We start from the raw sequence: 22,980 nt of genomic DNA on the forward strand, positions 1-22,980 counted from the left end.
ATATGCTCTCCCAGCAGGCCAAGGGATTCAAGAAAACCCCTGCCCATTGGCTGAGATACCCCATATACCCATATTCTGACCTTGCATTGCCCTTCTCTTATCAAATGCCACCAGGTACTCTGCCACCAGCAGCAGAAGAGAAAAGTGCAGCAGTGCCAAACTTAGGAAGAAATCAGATGATCCCTAACAATTAGCCAAGGTAGCTACTCCTGGCAGGTAAATTTAAGAGCAACACTCTCTTAAATCTAGGGTGCTACACTAAGGAGATGGTCAGAGACTGCAGACTTGGTACATTAGATGGTCAGGGACTGCAGACATACTAAGGAGATGATCAGAGACTACAGACTTGGTATAGGAGATGGACAGAGACTGCAGCCATGGTATAGGAGATGGTCAGAGACTGCAGTCATGGTATAGGAGATGGTCAGAGACTGAAGACTTGGTACAGGAGATGGTCAGAGACTGCAGCCATGGTATAGGATATGGCCAGAGACTGCAGTCATGTTATAGAAGATGGTCAGAGACTGCAGCCATGTTATAGGATATGGTCAGAGACTGCAGTCATGTTATAGAAGATGGTCAGAGACTGCAGTCATGTTATAGGATATGGTCAGAGACTGCAGTCATGTTATAGAAGATGGTCAGAGACTGCAGCCATGGTATAAGAGATGGCCAGAGACTGCAGACTGGGTACAGGAGATGGTCAGAGACTGCAGCCATGTTACAGAAGATGGTCAGAGACTGCAGCCATGGTATAGGATATGGTCAGAGACTGCAGTCATGTTATATAAGATGGTCAGAGACTGCAGTCATGTTATAGAAGATGGTCAGAGGCTGCAGTCATGTTATAGAAGATGGTCAGAGACTGCAGCCATGTTATAGGATATGGTCAGAGACTGCAGTCATGTTATAGAAGATGGTCAGAGACTGCAGCCATGGTATAAGAGATGGCCAGAGACTGCAGACTGGGTACAGGAGATGGTCAGAGACTGCAGCCATGTTACAGAAGATGGTCAGAGACTGCAGACTTGGTACAGGAGATGGTCAGAGACTGCAGACTTGGGACAGGAGATGGTCAGCGACTGCAGACTTGGTACAGGAGATGGTCAGAGACAGCAGCCATGTTATGGGAGATGGTCAAAGACTGCAGATATGCTGTGGCAAGGAAAACAGCACCAAAAGTGCAAGGCAAGGCAACTAAGTGATTGTTACTCTTGTCTTGCTGCACTGAGATACTTAGGTCCGTCTCACTAAATACACTGCCTGTAAAATGTATGTTCTTCTCTGTAGGGGGTTCCTATCACAACTGAAAAAAAAATGTGGTCACCAACTGGCTTCTATTTGGTTGTACCAACGTGTGCACGAATGACTGTGCATGAATGTCTGTGGGGAGCAATTGAAGGGATAATAGATTGCAATAGTACATACAGTATCCTCTACACAGCTACTGTATGTCAGTGCTTTGTAAATGAATCAAATAAGCCAAGGACTTCATTGTAGATTGACAAAAATAGCTGTGAGGATCGTGCATGAAATTGTGATTTGACTTTCTGATATTTGATGACGGTGAGCTTAATTCAAAATTCTTCATGAGATAAGAAAGTTAAACAGCAAAGAGATAAAAAGAAGTAAAATTAAAACAAAAACAAACACGGAAAAAAATCAAACTGTAATTGGCTAATTAATTTCTATTTCCATGCCACGTAATATTTGTCACATAACCCCTTAGACAAAGCCTCATATCCATATCTTCATCATCTGGACAAATATTATCCAGCTTGTGTGCTTTACTCATTACTGTAAAAAAAAAAAGAGGTTATCAATGCCAATTGAGCAAACAAAACTTTGATATAAAACTCTGTCCGCAAGGAGCACAGCACACTTCTACTTGACTACACAGGAGAACAGCGATGGAACGCTACACCCTCTGCTTGCTGGTGGCTGCCCTCTTCATAGGGAGTGAGGCGTACCTACCTGTGAACTGTAAGTGTCCCTAGAACAGGAATCTTCATAATATGGGAAATATAGCAAATGACTAGACTGTTTTCTGCTAAGATCATATTATTATAAGGTAATATCAGCCAAATTACATTGTAAATCAGGGGTCTGCATACTTTCTAAACAAAAGGCCAGTTTACTGTCCTTCAGACTTTAGGGGGGCCAGATGGTCTTCAGTGTGAGTAGAAAATGCCCAGGTGTTAATGGGAGTAAACAGTGCCCCATCATTGGTATTATTGGGGGGGGGTGGATATTGCTCCATTGTTGGTATCATGAGAAGGAATAGTGCCCCATCATTGGTGGCAAGGGGAAGAAAAGTGCCCTATTGTTGGGGTCAGTGTTAGGTATAGTGCCCCATCATTGGTATTGGAGGTGGGATATTGCCCCAACATTGGCATCATGGGAAGGAATGGTCCTCCATCATTGGTGTCAGTGGGAGGAATATTTACCCTCTTGTTTTCATCAGTGGACGGAATAGTGTCCCATCATTGGTGTCAGTGGGAGGAATAGTGCCCCACTGTTGGTATCAGCGGGAGGAATAGTGCCCCATTGTTGCTATCAGTGGGAGGGATAGTACCCCATTGTTGTTGTCAGTGGGAGAAATAGTGCCCCGTCATTGGTGTCAATAGGAGAAATAGTGCCCCATTGTTGGTGTCAGTGGGAGTAATAGTGCCCCATCATTGGGGTAAATGGAAGGAATAGTGCCCTATTGTCTGTGTCAATGGGAGGAATAGTGCCCCATTGGTATCAATGGGAGGAATAGTGCCCCATTATTGGTATCAGTGGGAGGAATAGTGCCCCATTATTGGTATCAATGGGAGGAATAGTGCCCTATTGGTATCAATGGGAGGAATAGTGCCCCATTATTGGTATCAATGGGAGGAATAGTGCCCCATTATTGGTATCAATGGGAAGAATAGTGCCCGAAAGACTGCATAAAGGCAAAGAGCCACATTCGGTCCCCAGGCTGCCGTTTGGAGACCTCTGTTCTAAATAATGTACTCAAAAACTCTGGTTTTATAGATGGATAAAAGTTGTCAGTCAAATAGTGACAGAGAGAGATGACACCAATGCTACAGACACAACAACAAACATTATTGATCATGGAAATGATGATAGATAAATAAACAAATAGATTGATAAAACTAATTTCACACTTGTGCGTCTGCATTTTTATGCATTTTTTGTGTGAATTTTATAATGCATTTTTAATACATTTTTGATGTGTTTTCGGTGCATTTTTCTTGTGTTCCCACTAAAGTCTATGAGGCTAAAAAAAAAAAGCGCCTGTCATTTTTCCACATGATGTACGGAAGAGAAACGCACAAAGTGTAAATGGGCTCAATAAAAAAGATGGTAAACTGTTGTCATGCGTTGTTGTGCGACTTTCAATGCATGTAAGAGGTGTAAATGGGGGATTAAAGTAGTTCTATAGCCTAAAGGTTTTTACCTTAACACCTGCATTAAGGTGAAAAAAACTCCCTATTACCTGTCCTACCCACCTTAATCCCTAAACACTTACCTAGCCCCTGTAACTGCTCCAGTGCTGTCTCGGCTGCAGCACCACTCCCCCACTTCCTGCTCTCAAAGGAGACACTGAGGACAGTGGGAGCCATAGGCTCCTGCTACGATCGTTCAAACTCCTGTGAGGAGGGAGCAAGCGCTGTATGTCTATGGACACACACAGCTCGGCTCAGGAGTACGAATGTGCAGGTGCATCCTTAGCACCTGGCTTGCTAAGGAGGCACCCAATGGAGGGAGGAGTGGGCAGCGCTGCCAGAGGACTGCCAGAAGTGGAGGTGGGCAGCATGTCTGTGCAATATCATTGCACAGATTAGGATAGTATAACATCTTTTTTATTTTAAGCAAAAAAAAAATAGCATTTAGTATTACTTTAAGGTTAGGTTCACATGTATTTTTCACAATTTGTTTATATATATTAATACATATTTTCATGTGTTTTTAAGCATTTTTCATATACGCTTTGTAAAATATATGGGGCCAAAACACACCAAAAAAAAGCACTTGCACCCTTTTTCCAAAGTTGGCTAAATAAATTCCAAGGGCTTTAAAACCTGTGCAAAGTCTGAGGCTAGGTTCACACTGCTGCAGTCCCATTCTGAAACCAATTTTCAGTGCAATTGTGTATTGCAAATTGGATGCAACTTGGATGTGGTTTGCATATTCTATGGCGCCAACATTGTTCTGAAATTGCACCAAGATAATACAGGAACCTTTTTGCAAAATCACTCCGTACTGAGTTGCATTAGTTGATGTGAACGGGCACCATTAAAAACAATGTGATTTTCATTGTCATGCAATTCTGTGCGACTCAAGTCACAGTAGTAAGAACAAAGCCTTATGCCGCGTACACACGACCAGACTTATGTCCGACAGACTTTCGAAGGAGTTCTGCCGGAGTTCTGACAGAGTTCTGACGGACTTACCAAATGAGCGGACTTGGCCACACACAATCACACCAAACTCCGACGGATTTGAACGTGATGACGTACGACTGGACTCGAATAAGGAAGTTCATAGCCAGTAGCCAATAGCTGCCCTAGCGTCGGTTTTAGTCCGTCAGACTAGCATACACACGAGCGGATTTCTGGGTCCGGCAGAGTTCTGGCAGAAAAATTTGAAGCATGTTCCATTTCTAAAGTCTGTCAGACTTTTGCGAATCAAAAGTCCGTTGCAGCCCACACACGATCGAATAGTCTGCCGGAATCATTCCGTCAGACTTTGGATGTTGAAAAGTCCGGTCGTGTGTACGGGGCTTTACAGTTTCTTCCAGGACAGATCCCTAAGTAAAGAGGAGGAAGAAAGGGATAGGAAAGGGTGTACAGGGTTAGCCACGGCCTTCTTCCATTTTTTTCCTTATGGACACTGGGATGGATCAGTACATTTCTAATTGATCAAAGCGGTCACATGCCAGCACATGACCAATCATAATTGCTCTGATCAGATCCTGGATTTCGGCATCCCTGAGGAAAGAAGGGTAAGAAAAGTGTGGCTTTCAAATCCCCAGACCCCTGCATCAGCTGCATAGGCAGCAAAAGCTAATCATCCATCATCCACGGATATAAGTGCAGCGGGGACCTGGGGGGAGGGGAGGAGTTGGGAAGGGTGTACTGTGTTAGTCAACTTTACATTTTCTTGTGAAAAGGTTAACTTAAGCTGACCATAGACGGCAGTAACCAACAAGATTCAAACCATGTATGGGTAGGTTGATTGTGCCAAAGTTGTACAACTATGTATAAGATAAACAGAGATGGGATTCTAAAGATGCCAACACACATAGGTGTATAAAAAATATAACTTTTATTATCAGCATTAAAATTGTAGACATTTCAGATAAAACCAAATGAGATTATCCATATGGCTTTTACAAACTTTGGCTTCTTCAGGAGACTTCTGAAGAAGCCATAGTCTGGCGAAACATGTAGAGATGAAGTTACTGCATCATCACTGTAAAAGTGGATAAACTCTGTTGGTTTTATGTGAAATGTCTACAATTTTAATGTTGATAATAAAATATATATTCTTATATATGTGTGTCGGCACCTTTAAAATCCCATCTCTGTTTGTCCTATACATTTGGAACCCAGGAATGTGATGCGAGGGACTCTCAAAACACCAGACAGTTTTCTTATCTTGGGTACAACTAGCCTATTGAATTTTTCTACATACAGTTACTGCCATCGGCTATACCCTCTAGCAGCAACCACTGTATTCAGCCAGCTGGGAAGGCTCCCTCTGCCCCCCACTGACAGAATACAATTGAGAAGCGGGAGGTATGCCCCCATCAATACAGTCATTATTATTATTATTATACAGGGTTGGGAGGCACCGGCGCTAAAGGGGTTGTAAGAAGGTAGCATATTAGCAATAATCTTAGGTTAGACTTTGAACTGCCATGTGTCAAGCCAAGATAGAGAGTAGAAGCCCTGCTGCACCTATAAAATCCAGAATAAGATTATATTAAAAGCCAATGCGTTTCGAGGGGCTTTCAAGCGCTTCTTCCGGGCTATGAACAAATCAGTGTGTGGTCTCAAGTGAGTAAATTTCGATATTTATAAAAACACTTAGGGGTTTATATACTGCTGTAAAAATGATCAGCATTCACACAACCATTGTGAATTATCCCCGTAATGTGTGATACGTGCGTTTCCTATGATCGTCCGCTCCGTCTAGTGGCCATAATGCGGTATTTTCTTGACTTGAAGTTTTTCAGGTGAATATGGCCTTATGACCACTATATGAACACCCTTTCCAAAACTAATTTAAAAAAAAGTTTTTGGGCTAGATATATTGTAAAAAAGTATTTTGTGAGCTAAACACTTCTGGCTCACTTCTGTCTCTGCTCCACTTTTAAACAGATAGGTGCGGAGTCCAACCCAAGTCAAGAGACAACTGTGGCTATGCCATGATCACTGAGGAGGAATGTCTGAAGAAGGGTTGTTGCTATGACAATTCGGTGATGGACAGCATCTGGTGCTTCACTCCATGGAAATTTGAAGGTGAGTAACATGCTGACATGTATGCTTCCTATCACTGAGCCTGTATACCCTGTCCATCTGATCTTCAACCTTTAATCTGGTAAGATCCACACCTTGCCCATCTGATCTTCAACCATTAATCTGGTAAGACCCACACCTTGCCCATCTGATCTTCAACCATTAATCTGGTAAGACCCACACCCTGGCCATCTGATCTTCAACCATTAATCTGGTAAAAACCCACACCCTGCCCATCTGATCTTCAACCATTAATCTGGTAAGACCCACCCCCTGCCCATCTGATCTTCAACCATTAATCTGGTAAGACACACACCAGGCCCATCCGATCTTCAACCATTAATCTGGTAACACCCACACCCTGCCTATCTGATCTTCAACCATTAATCTGGTAAGACCCACACCCTGCCCATCTGATCTTTAACCATTAATCTGGTAAAACCCACACCCTGCCCATCTGATCTTCAACCATTAATCTGGTAAGGCCCACACCCTGCCCATTTGATCTTCAACCATTAATCTGGTAAGACCCACACCCTGCCCATCTGATCTTCAACCATTAATCTGGTAAGACCCACACCCTGCTCATCTGATCTTCAACCATTAATCTGGTAAAACCCACACCCTGCTCATCTGATCTTCAATCATTAATCTGGTAAGACCCACACCCTGCCTATCTGATCTTCAACCATTAATCTGGTAACACCCACACCCTGCCTCTCTGATCTTCAACCATTAATCTGGTAAAACTCACACCCTGGCCATCTGATCTTCAACCATTAATCTGCTAACACCCACACCCTGCCCATCTGAAATTCAACCATTAATCTGGTAAGACCCACACCCTGGCCATGATCTTCAACCATTAATCTGGTAAGACCCACACCCTGCCCATCTGATATTCAATCACCAATCTGATAAGACCTGCACCCTGCCCATCTGACCTTCAACCATCAATCTAGTAAAATCTACACCCTGCCCTCTGACCTTCAACCACCAATCTGGTAGGACCTACTCTCCTCCACACTAAATTCACATTTTAACCCTTCTATGACCTGTTTCTCCTATTAATCATCCAGACCCTCCATCCATTTTATTCTTCTTCAGGTCTCACTATATTATAGAGGTGGGATGAAAAAAGATTTAGTGAATTGTAACACTTCTGGTGGCAACATTTAAAAAAATCAGTCTATACATGAAGGGTAATTGAGAAGGGAAGGACAGAGGGATTTGGTTCCTAAAGGGGTATACAGTAGTCCCTATAAATTATTCATTTGGTGGGAACTAGATTGCTTCAGTATAATAAAACAACGGCAAATCAAAGTGACCTGATTGGCACTACATACAGTAGGTACCCGATTGTGTTAACCACTTGATACCGTATATTACCCTTGTATGTCGAAGACTGTTGACTCATGTACTGATTCTCTTATTTGTATTATGCAGCCACCGAGTGTAAGCCAACAGAGCCCAGAGCCAGAGTCAATTGTGGGTACCCCGGCATCTCACAGAAGGACTGCACAGACAAAGGATGCTGCTTTGATGACAGCGTTCCCCAAGTGGTGTGGTGTTACCAGCCAGAAATTCAAGCAGGTACAGTATACAGCATCCAATTGATATCCTAAGTTTTAAACAGCCCTGCCATGGGACACAGGCCTGTCTGGTAGGGCATGAGACCTAATATTTATGTTCTGAAGTTTAGAAGCACTTATAACTCCTGTCCCATCCCCAAGGCAGTGATTGGACAGTGAAAGAAGGAGAAAATGGCCGACTCTACTTTCTCCTCTTATCAGTGTGCCCGAGGTTAGAACATGAGCATTATAGTCAGGAACGCCATTAGAAATCAGTTGGCCCCATGCATCCTACTTGAAAAGGCCCCCCTAACATTTCCATCAGATGAGTCTTGGATCTTCATTTGTCTGCCGACCTCCCCCAGCTCCTTCTGCAATAGTAGTTTTGTGCACTCATCCGCAGGCACCATGTCTGGCCACCCAACCTAAGCAAAAGCTCTGCAGCCTCCATTGTCCCACCTGGTGCCTATGGAAGGGACATAGGCTTGAGGCCCAACCCAGCAGCCAAGAATCCTCAAACTGAGGCAAGGATGCTGTACTGGGGCAACCCACGCTGACCCGATATGGCTCAGAGATGGAACAGGAGTATTGCCGGTACCCCCAATTAGCAGCTCAGACTGCAGCAAAACGAATTGGCTCCTTGTACTGCTTCTCCCAGTTGGAGCACTACTGTGCAGGTTACTACAAGAAGCTGATACCAAGTGAAATTCAACTACTTAGACTGCTTGTATTGACAAAATACATTCATTGATGTATTGACTGCATTAATTAGTGTCTGTTATTTTTCCTTGTAGTTCATCTTTATAGAGGTTTTTTTCACTCAATTAGGGCAAATTGACACAACCTTCTACTAGCCCACTACTCATATTAACTATTGCCCCCTCACTCCATTCTGACAGAGCTGTTGCAAAAACCCCGAGGGCCTGGGCATAAGATAACAAATGATCACTTTATATACTAGGGCCAATTTTGGGCAGATGCCAATTAACCTAACTGCATTTCTTTGGATTGTGGGAGGAAACCAGAGTACCCGGAGGAAACCCATGCAGGCACAGGGAAAGCATGCAAACTCCAGGCAGGTAGTGTCGTGGTAGGGATTCAAACCAGCGACCGTTCTTACTACTAGGTGAGAGTGCTACCCACTACACCACTGTGCTGCCCAGTAAACAAGTACACCTCTTCATAGGAACGGCATTCCCTGATGACAGTGGGCTCTTTTAGTAGGATGATGCGCACTGCCACACTTTAAAAATGGTTGAAGAATGATTTGGGGAATACAACAATAAGTTTAAGGTCTTTACTCAGCCTCCAAATTCTGCAGATCTAAATCTATTGAGCACCTGTGGGATGTCCTGGAAAAAAAAGTCAGATCCATGGAAGCGCCACCTTGTAACCCACAGGACTTAAAGGATCTGCCACTGACAACTTGGTGTCCATGTGTCCGCCTCGATGGGTCTGGCCATTTTGGCTGCAAAAGGTTGACCTAGTCAATATTAGGTGGATAGTTATAATGTTATGGCTGATTGATATTGATATTGTAGCACTGACCCCCTGAAGGAGCGGCTGATTTTGTTGGGCTTACCGTTACCTTCTTGACCTCGTGTACGTCTAGGGGTTTCCCCAGGTAGATGGCCCAAAGAATTGCAGAAACTGACACTGGATCCGCTTTTGGGATTTTTATTTTCAAAAAGAGTAGACAGAACACAGATTCTCAATGAGGGTTAGAGGGTTTAGGTAGAAAGCTCAGGTACTCTTGGAACTGCTCAAAATAGAAAGTCTCTCACTATAGAAATCCAGAGAATAGCCACTCACAACTGGATTCTCACAGCTACCGGTAAACCTTCTCTCACTAGGCCTAGCAGCCGATAGAGTGTTCAGATAAAGCAAAGCCTCTGCCACAGACTTGCATGTAGAACGCTTGTAGTAACTGAAGGATGTAGACAAATTTAGAAAGCCCTCATACGGTACCAGTATCTTGCAGCCAGTCCGGCGATACTGTACAAGTGTAGATTCACTTAGTGTCTTTCAACTGAACCTCCAGGCTCTTTCTGAGAAGCCAGCCTTCAGCGTGGCCTTCTCCCGAAGAGTCCTCCCCTGGTTGCTTCTCCAGTTGCTGGGCCTCTCCACAGATGAGACGGCACCGAACCACCTTCGAATTCTCCTTCCAGTTACTGTGCTTCAGGCTAGCCAGCCCCGAGACTCAGAATTGGATGGATCCGCACCCCAGGCCATGAGGGCCATGGGGGCTGGTCAGGAGGACCAGGACCAAACAGACAGAAAGATCTTCTGGACCAGAACCCAGAAGCACGCAATCTCAGCCCCTCAAGTACCCTCTCCCAGAATGCAAAGCAGGATAACACCTGGCTCCGAGAAAAAATGGCACTCAACACGCCCAGCTGAACCACGTTCCCACACTTGCCAGTGATGACAGCGCCACCCGTGGCCAAGCAGAACACATTGCAATCCAGCCAGACTGGTACTGAAACCATGCTCTTCAGGAGCCGGCGCTACATATATGTATATATATATATATATATATATATATATATATATATATATACATACATTACACTGTATATGCTTACGCATACTTATGCCATATGAGACCAGCTATTCTATACTGTGTTACAAAGCTTAGATCCGGCTCAGGCAGTTTAAACAAAATAAATAATATGATTCCAGGTAACTGTGATGTAGTCAATGCTTTTTCTTTTTCACTTTAGTGGAACATGACTGCAATGCTGTAAATCCCCATAAGAGAGCCAATTGTGGACCACCCGGTGTCAGCCCTGATGAATGCACGAAAGACGGATGTTGCTTCGACAGCAGTGTAGCTGGTGTACCGTGGTGCTTCAAACCCGAAGTTAAGAAAGGTCGGTTGTTCTGCTGCATTTTTTTTAGTTTGTTGTAAAAAATAAAAATAATCATTCACTCAAACATGTGCAGAGAATTCAGCATAACCAGAATCAGGCTCGGTTCACACAGTACGCGGCACGACTTGCAGCGCCGCGACCTGCCGCGACCTCAGCGCGACTTGCAAAACGACTTCTTTATAGAAGTCGCCGCAAAAGTAGTACAGGAACCTTTTTTCTAAGTCGGAGCGACTTGAGTCGCTCCTATTAGAACGGTTCCGTAGTACAGAACGGGGAGCGACTTGTCAGGCGGCGAAGTCGCCTGGACAAGTCGCCCCTGTGTGAACCGAGCCTAAAGGTCTCAATGATTTTGTAGATGCTGGAGAGTTAAAGTCTCCTCCATCACTCCTGGGTTTCCTGGGTCTGCACATCTACTGTGCACATTATGAGGAGCTTTTGCCATTCCTGCTGGATTTTTATTGATTTCATACAGTGATTCCCAACCTCAGTCCTCAGTTATTCCCAACGAGTCATGTTTTCAGGATTTTCTTCACATTGCTTAAAGTGTAAGTAAACCCACATATCATTTTCAGCCAAGGAAGCCGCCATCTTTGCCTCTCTTTAATCTACAACTGTTATGATGCTGCACATGTGATCAGTTATGACACCAGCCATTGGATGGTTTGACAGTTTGGTTGAGAGCACAACCAATGGGAGTGTTACATTTCCGACACGTGTCGAAAATTAAACTGTTTTATGGATGGGTTTACTTTTTCTTTAAGTGCTTTAAATCAGGGACAAGGGCTTGGTATTTATGACAGTTATTTTGTCTAAGCATTTCCAAAAACATGGCCTGTTGGGGGTACCCATTTGCTGACCACACCTTTTTCAAACACTTATTGTTTACAAGTTTGAGTATTTTTGTCTAGAAACTTACTTACAAATATTGTATATACTTTTAGCAGAGATCCTAGAGAATAAAATAGTGGCCTTTGCAATATTTTATGCTACATGTTTTTTGCGCACCACTTTTTTTTATTTTATTTTTTTAGAAAATACACTTTAATGAATTAAAAGAAAATAAAACATAATATATACCCCAATGTTTTTGTATAATATGAAAGATGATGCTATGTTGAGTCAATGGATACCTAGCATGTCATGCTTTAAAATTCCGTGCTCGTGGAATAGTGCCAAACTACAGTACTTAAAAATCTCTATAGGCGACGCTTTAAAAATTTCTACCGATTACTAGTTCAGAGTTACAGTGGAGGTCTGGTGCTAGAATTATTGCTTTTGCTCTGACGTTCCTGATGATATCTCACATGCGTGGTTTGAATACTGTTTACATATGTGGGCGTGACCTACATATGCGTTCACCACTGCGAGAGAGCACATGGGGACGGGGGTGCTTTACATTTTATTATTATTATTATTTATTTTATTCAAATTTTTTTATTTAAAACTTTTTTTTTTTAGCACTTTTACTGCTAGCGCAATAAATGTAAGCATCCCTTGCGATAGCAATACAGCATGACAGGTCCTCAATAAGACCGTAAATCTCTCCTCTACCTTTAAACGTAAACGATAAAAAAAAAAAAATTTTATCTTTTGCTTTAAGAAAAAGAAAAGCCATGTTTATATGGCCAGGTATTGGAAGTGAGGTCATGACCTCACTCCAGTTCTCCAAGGGCATAAAGATGAGCAGCGGCCATCTTGCCATCGCTTATCTCTATGGTAAGCTACCACTGGTGCTGGATGGATTCCCCCAGCTCAGCGAACAGTAGCGCAAGCCCAGGAATCATCAGGAATCATCAGGAAGCAACAGGGGGGGGGGGGGGGGGGGGATGCTTCTAAAAGTGATCCTGCAGCAAATCCACTGCAGGGATCACTTTTATCTGAAAGTCCAGGGCTTGAGAGAAAAAAAATACTAGGGTTATGGCATCTAGCTGCAGCCATAACCCCGGTATTTGACATGAAACAAATTATGTATTTTCCCAGTTAGCCAGTCAACAAGTGGTTAAGGACTGAGGATGGCAACCACTATAATGGAGAATGTGACAGGAGAAGCTGGAACACACACAAGGTGGGCAAGGACATCCAAATCACCCAAGTGGACGGGAACAGATATGGGGTATTATGGCAGGGAGATCTCATTGTTGGAGTATACTAGACCTACAGGAAGCAATGGATTGACTCAGCTTACTAGGCATCACCTATATCGAAATATCACTGTTGGGTTATATCAGTCTTTAAAGCAGATCATCAGTCTCATCCCTCTATAATTATTTTTTTTTGTCTTCTGCACAAATCAGATACTCGCCCACCCAGTGGATCCAGCACTGTACTGCTGAGATCCTCTTCTGTTTTGTCTCTGCTTGGTCCCACGTCGCCATGTTCAGATTGGACATAATCGATGGGCTTCAGCTTTTCTGGGTTCAGCCTGCCAGCGTACAACTTCCTGGCGTGCGTATCCTATGGTGCAAGGGGCACACAGTGTATGTCATTCGCCTAGGCCCAAAAGAGACAGCACTATTTAAGGATAAGAGGAGGGAAGAGTGTCGAAAGGGTGAAGAGCCACCTTAAAGTAAATCTTTCCTAAGAGAAATATGGCAAATTTCATTCTTGTTCTGTCTCTATTTGAAAATACTGGCAGACCCTCATTTACTTCCTTATTCAGTGAGGACTAATCTTCCCAAAGTCAAAGTGCAAAGCGCAGGTCCCCATTCAATCCAATTTTATATTATTGTAATAGATGGAATTGGGTGCTCAAACAGTATTTAATGAAGTTCATGTATACAAATTATACCGCTTTACACTGTATATCTTCTGTAACAGAGACCATCCAGTGCGCCGTCATGCCCAAACAGAGAGTGAACTGTGGCCACTCCGGCATTGACATGGATCATTGTTACGCGAAAGGCTGTTGCTTCGACTCCAGTGACCCCGATGCCGCATGGTGCTTCTACCCAGACATCACAGATGGTAATGTAGTCACAGACTGAAGGGCTGCTGTGCTTAAACCACATCACTATCATACATCCAATAAAGGTTATAATAACATAAAGCTGGGAAACACACCCTGACTCATCCCACCATTGAGACCCAGTGTTAAAGCAAACATTGCTCTGGTTCATAAGGTGTGAACATGTGTGAGAGTTTGCTACAGTACAAACACAATTTAGACAATTGTGCATTTCCAAATTTTTGGACAAATAGTTTGGGGAAGCCCTTTTTCTCTTTCATGACTGTCTCTGTACAAATTCAGCTCCATAAAGATAAGGTGTGATGGGTTTGGTGTGGAGGAACAGTCAGTGGCCTACACAGAGCTCTGACCTTAACCCTACTGAATACCTTAAAGCCTTGGACACACGGTCAGATTATTGGACACATTTTGGTCAGTTTTTTGTTGGATGCTAGTCCAAAATCGAAAGTGAAGACGGTACTCACCATCCGAAAATTTTCTGACAACGGAATTCAACGTCAGAAGTGACGTAATGTGTTGAATTGTTTTGGATGTGTTCTTTCATTTTTGAGCATGCCTAGTCTTGCTCTTCAGATTTTTTTTTGTCAGAAAACCGTACTAATGAAAAGAAAACCAGACGTTGTGGTCACATCAGACAAAAATTTTCAGGCCTGCACATCCAGTTCCAAAAAATCATAATCGGCTGTCAAAAGCAGCATACTAACGATCAGAAAATCAGTAGATCGTTCATTGGATGAAATTTACCTTCAGATTTTCTAACTGTGTGTACGGGCCTTAAAACCCCATACACATCATTAGATTTTCTGTAGATTTTTGTCTTCAGATTTGCCAAACCCATGTAGTGCAAGGGCCTGCCTGATTGCATACAAATTGAAACTCTAAGCCCTTGTACACACGGTCGGTCATTCCGTCGGAATGTGTCTGATCGGAGCGTTTTGTCAGATATTCCGACTGTGTGTGGTCTGCATCGGACTGTTTCTGTCGGAATATCCTTCGGACCAACTTTTCCAACTTACCGGAAATATTTTCCGACAAAATGCTCTGATCGGACATACTCCGATCATGTGTAGAGACTTCCGATCGGACAAAATCCGACGGATTTGGTTGTTGGAATCTCCGACTGTGTGTACAAGGGCTTATGGTTTGACCTCATATTATATGGTTTTGGTAAATCGGAAGACTGCAGAAAATCTAATAGTGTGTATGGGGTCTTAGGATGAATTGTAAGACCTATTGAAAGCCGGATCTTCTCATTAAACATCAATACCTGACCTCAAATGCTATTTTGGATGAATATACACACATTTCCAGACTCCAAAATCTTATGGAATGTCTTCCCAGAAGGATTAGTCATGGGTGTGGGGAGCATATTAATACCCATAGCTCTGGAATTGGATTGCCAAAAGAGCCAAATGTCCACAAACTTTTGGTCTTATAGTGTATATTATGAAGACGATACAGCCATGTGGAAAATTAAGTACATCCCATGAAAATTGTAGACTTTTTTCAACATATTTGAACAGCCAAACATTAAATCTCAAACCAGGGCCTACCTTTATACACATTTATAGTTGAATATGAACACAAAACAAAATGTGCCTTTTCAATCATTTAATCACAAAATATCACTAGATGTAATGGTGTACTATGGAAAAAGTAAGTACATCCCTGGCTCAGAAGCTAATATTGTCCACCGTAACAGAAATGCCTTCTTGTAGACCTTTTTTTAACTGCCAACCAGTCTCTGACATCAAGTTTGATCACTTCTCAAAGAAGTCCTTCTTTGTGGGTTTCCTTGCATGAACTGCCATTTGAAAATCCCTCAACATGGTTACAATGGGAACCAACTCTGGGTTTTGACTTGAGCAGTCCATAACCCTCTATATTTTCTTTTTGAACTGTTCCTTGGTGTAGATGCTAGTGTGCCTTGGATCATTAACATGTTGAAAGATCCATCTCGAGTTCAAATTCAACTTCTTGGAACAGACAACCTCACATTCTTTTGAAGCACACTTTGATATGATGCAGAATTCATAGCTGACCAGGTCCTGAAGTAGCAAAGCAACCTCAAACCATAACATTTTCAACACCATGCTTCACAGTTGAGGCTTACTGATCTTGGGATGATGAAACCAAACATATCAAGAGCAAAGAGAACTGCAGACTATAGATGTTTAAGGTTTAAATAAGACAGGTGCTACCTACAAACTTCCTAAAGCAGATGTTTAGGCTGCTTAAAAAATCAACAAACATTCTCACCTCACCTTGGAGTGATGCTGCAGCTGTACCCCGCTGACTCCAAGCCTGAGAATGGAGCGATCACATGACCACTGAATGCTCGGCTCTCAGAATTCTCAGAGTGGAGAGCAGTGACTGTCAGCCACCGCTTTGCCCTTCCAGTGCTTCATGGAGTAACGGGTAGGGGATGGGGTGGGTGCAGCTGGCTCAGCCCTGCACTGAAAGCCAGAGCCAGCTGTCAATCAAACAGGTGGGTGGATCCCAACATTATTGTCAGGACCCTTCCAGAGCCTGCCTGGAGTGGCTCTGTGACGCCAGCTAACAGCAGGCATAGCCCCACCAGCTGACTCTGGGTCAAAGGAGGACAAATGTAAGTGCACTCTTGTGACCCCCGAGAGAAGTATGGCCAAAAAAGCTTTAAAAAAATTACACCATGCCAATTTTATTTGTTCAAACATAGGCAACAGTTTATATGTGGTGTACTTGCTTTGACTGCATTTCACGAGGAAGACTAGTTGCTTTAAATCTGAAAATTTATTTTATTTTTCCTGTTTTTCAGTGGTAATCGTGGAGTAAGAAGTTTGCCAGGTCACTCACTGCTGATTTCTGTCCACTGCAAGCCCCGTTCTGTCTGATTGTTCTGTTTCCTGATATTCAGCAGTGTCTGTTTTTATCTCCTGTACAATTTGTTTGTTGCTTTCAGAAACAATACATCCATAAATCACACTGCATCATTGGCTTTGTTTATTGTCTCATTTGTGCACCTATACATCACATTTAAGAAGGAACATTCCATCCAGAATTGGCTCTTTAGTTTTGGATGGATACATGTGGGCTGTATCATTAAGGCCTTGTTTAAGCTGGCCATAGATATGTAACAGGGTTCCTGACCCCCAGAGGACTGATGGTGAGTTAGGGAGAGCTTACATCCTTCCTTGTAGTATGGGTTATTTGGCATGGTGGGTGTAATGATAGAATGATTGGGCAAGAAAAATAGATTTATTGTCTCTTAACAGAACTGGGGGAGAGAGGGTTAGGGCCAGGACACCCTTAGGCAAATTCAATAGTAATTGGCAGACTCTGAGACATAAGCAGACAGCTATACATGTAGAGGGCCTTTAAGCTAGATGCAGCAACTGTATACGTAGAACTGCTGTCTCTTATGGCAACTGAACTTTCAAGTCAATAAAGATTTGTACACGTAACTCACAGTAATCCATTATAGGTCTTCTCTTACATCTCACGGTATCCTACTGTAGATCATCACTCACTGAACTCCCGGTCTCTCAATAGAGTTCAAGATTCCAGTCATCACTGGATTACCGAACACCCCCCGGTTCGGTTCGCACCAGAACCTTCCAACGGACCGAAAATTCGTACAAACTTTAGAACCCCATTAAAGTCTATGGGACTCGAACGTTCAAAATCAAAAGTACAAATTTTAAAGGCTAATATGCAAGATATTGTCCTAAAAAGGGTTTGGGGACTTGGCTCAATCCAAAATGTTTTTTTTAAAATGGCCATTTTTTCAGGAGCACTGATTTTAATGACGATTACAGTGGAAAAAAAAAAAGTGAAATATTACTTTAAATATCATGCCGGGGGGGGGGGGGGGGGGTCTATAGTATGCCTGTGAAGTTCCACGTGTTTACCGTGTTTAGAACAGTCCCTGCACAAAATGACATTTAACGGGAAAAAAAAGTCATTTAAAACTGCTTGCGGTTTTAATGTAATGTCTGGTTCCGGCAATACGGATGAAAATCATTGAGAAAAATGGCATGGGTAGCCCCCATGCCCATTATCAGCCCCTTAGGGTCTTGTACGGATATTAAGGGAACCCCGTACCCTATATACTTAGAACAGCAGTATACAGGCAGTACAAACAAGAAAGGGACTGTGTAGGTTTGTTGTGTTAAGTAGAATCTGTTTGTAATTTTGAAGTGGTACATTTTTAAAGTGTAGCTCCAATCAAAAAATCTATTTCTAAGCTTTTTGGAAAACATAGGGAAGGGTAATCACCCCTGTATAATTTTTTTGGGCCGTCCGTCTTTTTTCATCTCACTTTCTGTTGTCTCCTTCCGTTTGCAAGTAGGAGACGTTTGTAAGTTGGATGTTTAAAAGTAGGAGCCTGCCCTATATGCTCTGCAGAAATTTGGCCCTAAGGTGTTGCCACAAGTTAACACTGTAAGCCCTCAAAGTGACTCTTGGTGGGAGCTTGAGCGCCCTGCTGTGAACTATTATATCAAGAATTGTAATTACATGCCATTGCTGAACAGTGGTAGAAAAACTGGGCCTTTGGTGGGTGTGGTGGTGGTGGTGTTGGTGCTGGTGCCACAACACTGTAAGTCCTCACAGTTACTCTCAGTGGGTGCAGGAACGGGCCCTGCTGTGAAATATTATATCAAGATTTGTAATTACATTCACCTGGTAAACAGGGGCTGAAAAATTGGGCTTTAGGCACTGATGCCACAACACTGCAACACCTCACAGAAACTCTAGTTGGAGAGCAGGAATGAGCCCTGCTGCAAAGCATTGCATCAAAAATTGTATTTACATGCCCCTGTTAAATAGGGGCTGAAAAATTGGGCCTTAGCCACTGGTGGCGGCACCCAGAACCAAAAATGTTCTTCCAAGCTATCAGCAGGATCATTGAGGAGGAAGAGGATAGTCAGTCAACATAACAGGACAGTCACTCAGCATCAGTCTTGAAGGGATGTGACATTTCAAAAAAAAATTATTCGGTTACATCAGCTTTAGGTGCTTGTTAGCTGGTGTTGATCCAAGCCTGATTCACCTTTATGTAGGTCAGTCGATCAACCGAGTCGGTGGACAGGTGCACCCTGTGATCAGTTACAAACCTCCAGCAGCACTGAATGTGCGTTCCGAAAGAACGCTGGATGCAGGACAGGCCAGTAGCTCAATTGCATACTGTGCAAGCTCTGGTCAGTGATCCATCTTCAAGACCCAGTAAGCCAGAGGATTTTCGGTGGCAAAGGTGTCCAAGTCTGACCTTGCCCCTAGGTATTCCTGCACCATCTAAATCAGACACTGGCGATGGTTGCTAGAACCGATCATACTTTGGGGCTGCAGACTAAAAAATTGTCTGAACGCACCGGTCAGACGGCCACCTTCTCCACCGCTCCTTCTGTGACTGACCGAAGCCTCAGCAACACGTTGTCCAGGACCAGGAGTTTGTAACCTCCCAATCTCTGGGAACGCGTTGCACAGACCTTTCTGCAAGGCCTCCCGGAGATGTCTCATCCTCTGCTCCCTCTGCGATGGCAAGATAAGGTCCGCAACCTTACCCTTGTACCGTGGATCAAGGAGAGTGGCCAGCCAGTAATGGTCCCTCTCCTTGATCCGAAGAATACGAGGATCCTTCCGCAGGCTTTGCAGGATCAGGGAGGCCATGCAGCATAGGTTAGCTGAGGTATTCGGTCCGGAGTTCTCTGGGTCACTAAGGACGACATGATCCACAGCCACCTCCTCCCAGCCACGTACAAGTCGATGGGTTTCTTGGGACTGTAAATCATCCCTACAAGACTGCTGCTGCTGAGTGCCAGGCTCCACCTCCATGCTGACACAATCCTCCTCCTCGTCCTCTTCCTGTGTGATGGGTGGGACAGCAGGAACACTGTCTGGATAAAGGGGGCCTTGAGAGGCAAGGAAGTCCTCCTCTTCCTGCCTCTGTTCTGCCTCAAGTTCCCTGTCCATTATTCCACGCAGCGTATGCTCCAACAGGTGGACAAGAGGTACAGTGTCACTGAGGCAGGCACTGTCACTGCTCACCATCCTGGTGGCCTCCTCAAATGGTGCCAGGACAGTGCATGCATTCCTGATCATGCGCCACTGGCATGGTGAAAATAAAACTAGCTCCCCTGACCCTGTCCTGGTGCCGTAGTTGCACAGGTACTCATTGATGGCCCTCTGCTGCATATGCAGCCGCTGCAGCATGGCCAACGTTGAGTTCCACCTGGTGGGCATGTCACATATAAGGCGGTTCTTGGGCAGGTTCAACTCCTTTTGGAGCTCAGCCAGCCGAGCACAGGCATTAAATGATCGCTGGAAATGCACACAGACTTTCCTGGCCTGCTTCAGGACATCCTGTAAGCCGGGGTACCTGCCCAAGAACCGCTGCACCACCAGGTTAAGGACGTGAGCTACACAGGGCACATGGGTCAGTTGTCCCTGTCGGAGGGCGGAGAGGAGGTTGGTGCCATTGTCACAAACCACCAATCCTGGCTTAAGCTGGCATGGCGTCAACCAGCTCTCGCCCGGCCCCTGCAGAGCTGACAAAATATCTGCCCCAGTGTGGCTCCTGTCCCCCAAGCACACCAGCGCAAGCACGGCATGGCATCTTTTTGCCTGCGTAGTTGCGTAGCCCCTTGAACGCCTACGGAGCACCGCTGGTTCAGAGGACAAAGCACAGGAAGAGGCCATGGAGGAAGAAGAAGAGGAGGGGATGGAGGAGAGAGGTGTGTCACAACCAGTAGTAGCATTTTGGAGGCGTGGTGGCGGAACAACCTCCAACACTACTGCACCTTGTCCTGCATCCTTCCCAGTTGCCAGAAGAGTGACCCAATGGGCCGTGAAAGATAGGTAACATCCCTGTCCATGCCTGCTGGACCATGAGTCAGCAGTAATATGCACCTTACCGCTGACCTCCCTGTCTAGAGAGGCATGGACATTAACTTCCACATGCCGGTAGAGAGCCGGAATCGCCTTCCGTGAGAAAAAGTGGCATTTGGGAACTTGCCACTGAGGAACCGCACATTGCACAAACTCACGGAAGGGGGCCGAGTCTACCAACTGAAAAGGCAGCAGTTGAAGTGCTAGCAATTTAGCCAAGCTAGCATTCAACCTCTGGGCATGTGGATGGCTGGGAGTGAACTTCTTTCGACGGTCCAGCAGCTGGAGCAGGGAAATTTGCCTGGTACAATCGGACATTGGTATACTGCTAGCAGAGGGCCCGCAAGTACTTGGCTGTGACACACCTAATTCTACACCTTTATTCCTCTCAGAGCAGGTTTCAGAGAAGACTGAAGGTATAGTGGGGTTGGAGATCCCAGCTGATGAGGAGCAAGGAGAGGTCCGCTTTGTTCTTTGGTGTGGATACGCTTGCCAACGAGCTGCATGAAAGGTCAACATATGTCTGGTCAAGCATGTGGTGCCCAAGCGGCTGATGTTTTGGCCACGCGAGATACGCTTGAGACATATGTTGCAAATAGCAGCGGTGCGATCTGATGCACTCGTCTCAAAAAAGGCCCACACCAAAGACATTTTGGAATAACGTGCAGAGGCAGCGCCCTGCACAGGCGGAGCTCTGCGGTGTGATTCAGTCAGTGTGCTGCTATTAAGCTGGCCCCCGGATGACATCCTGCCTCATTGGAGATGTGCCTCCTCCTCCTCTCTCCTATCAGGCACCCACGTGGAGTCAGTGACCTTACCATCCCCTCCCTCTTCATCACTGGAGCAAACCTGGCAGTATGCTGCAGCTGGTGGAACATGACTGCCAGATTGCTGTCCTTCTTGAGCATCCCCTCTCTCTGGGCTCACGCTACTGCCTTCCTCTAGCTGGGTATCGTTATCAGAGCCTTCAAAATGCTGGGCATCCTCCTGGAGCATATACCCAACACTGTGCTCAAACAGTTCGGGGGACTCCTCAGGAGGACACGGTGGGTCTAGGGAAGGAGTGACTGATGCCATTGAGACGAGGGAAGAGGATGCGTTGGCAGCTGCTTTGCCAGTACCCTGAGCCTGGGCGAAAGATGAGGAGGATGAGGAGGTCTTGGTCATCCACTCTACCAAGTCTTTGGCATGTTGCGGCTCAACACGTTCCGCTTCCGAAAATAAGAAAAAGCGTGTCCCATGGCCATGTACTGATGACAATGCACCGCGTCCACGACCAGCACTGTTGTCTCTAGTCACAGAGCCTGCTTGCCCTCTTTTATTCCAGACATACGAATGACCTGCAGGGAGATGAGAACACCAGCAACTGGGGGTGGGTTCAGGTGTATACTGTGCCGGAGGCCCAATACACCGACTGTAACCGCTCCAGATGCCTGTGGTATAGAAACGGAAAAACACCAGCAATTGGGGGTAGCTTCAGGTGTATACTGTGCAGGTGGCACAATACACCGACTGTAACAGCTCCAGATGCCTGTGGTACAGAAACGGAACAACACCGGCAATTGGGGGTAGCTTCAGGTGTATACTGTGCAGGTGGCACAATACACAGACTGTTACTGCTCCAGATGTCTGTGGTATATAAACGGAACAACACCAGCAATAAGGGGTAGCTTAAGCTGTATACTGTGCTGGAGGCACACAACACCCACTCTAATTGCTGCAGATGCATGTGTTACAGAAACAGAACAACACCAGCAATAAGGGGTAGCTTCAGGTTTATACTGTGCAGGAGGAGCACAACACCCACTGTAAGAGCGCTAGGTTTACAAGCAAAAAGACACTGTCCCTGCCTATCCCGCTCTTTCCCTGCACGCCAGCACACTACACAAGGCCGCCTTATATAGTGTGGGGCGTGTACTAAACCCCCCTGAGCTATTATTGGCCACAGGCATCCTGCCTGTGGCCAATTATGGCTCTCCTCGCTGCCGGTGCATGCTTGGCCAATCATGAGCCAGCAATGCACTACGATGGTGCAGTGCATTGTGGGCCATAAGCGCCACACGAATATGGCCCACAAACAGCCCACAAAGTTCTGGATTCGCTGAACAGGCAAACAGCCGGTGTTCGGGTTGAACATAAGTTCGACTCGAACACCGGGCTCATCCCTATCCCTGGGCTCTTCCACAGCT

The 22,980-nt window shown here is 44.9% G+C and overlaps 1 protein-coding gene across 2 annotated transcripts; it reads left to right on the plus strand.

Moving 5' to 3' along the window:
* Window positions 1-1,838: 1,838 nt before the first annotated feature.
* Window positions 1,839-16,889, plus strand: LOC143984234 (uncharacterized). 2 transcript variants are annotated; one of them, XM_077484519.1, is made up of 6 exons: window positions 1,839-1,983; window positions 6,378-6,518; window positions 7,962-8,108; window positions 10,810-10,959; window positions 13,777-13,923; window positions 16,722-16,889. In XM_077484519.1, the coding sequence occupies exons 1-6, from the start codon at window positions 1,911-1,913 to the stop codon at window positions 16,736-16,738; spliced, it is 675 nt and encodes a 224-aa protein (XP_077340645.1). In that variant the 5' UTR covers window positions 1,839-1,910; the 3' UTR covers window positions 16,739-16,889. The 2 variants fall into 2 exon arrangements, with proteins under 2 accessions (XP_077340645.1, XP_077340644.1); XM_077484518.1 differs by lacking the exon at window positions 16,722-16,889 and having other exon boundaries at window positions 13,777-13,943.
* Window positions 16,890-22,980: the final 6,091 nt, after the last annotated feature.

The sequence above is a fragment of the Lithobates pipiens genome, unplaced genomic scaffold (assembly GCF_037356315.1).
Source record: "Lithobates pipiens isolate NorthernLeopardFrog02 unplaced genomic scaffold, aLitPip1_a1.2 Scaffold_16, whole genome shotgun sequence".
Lineage (NCBI taxonomy): Eukaryota > Metazoa > Chordata > Amphibia > Anura > Ranidae > Lithobates > Lithobates pipiens.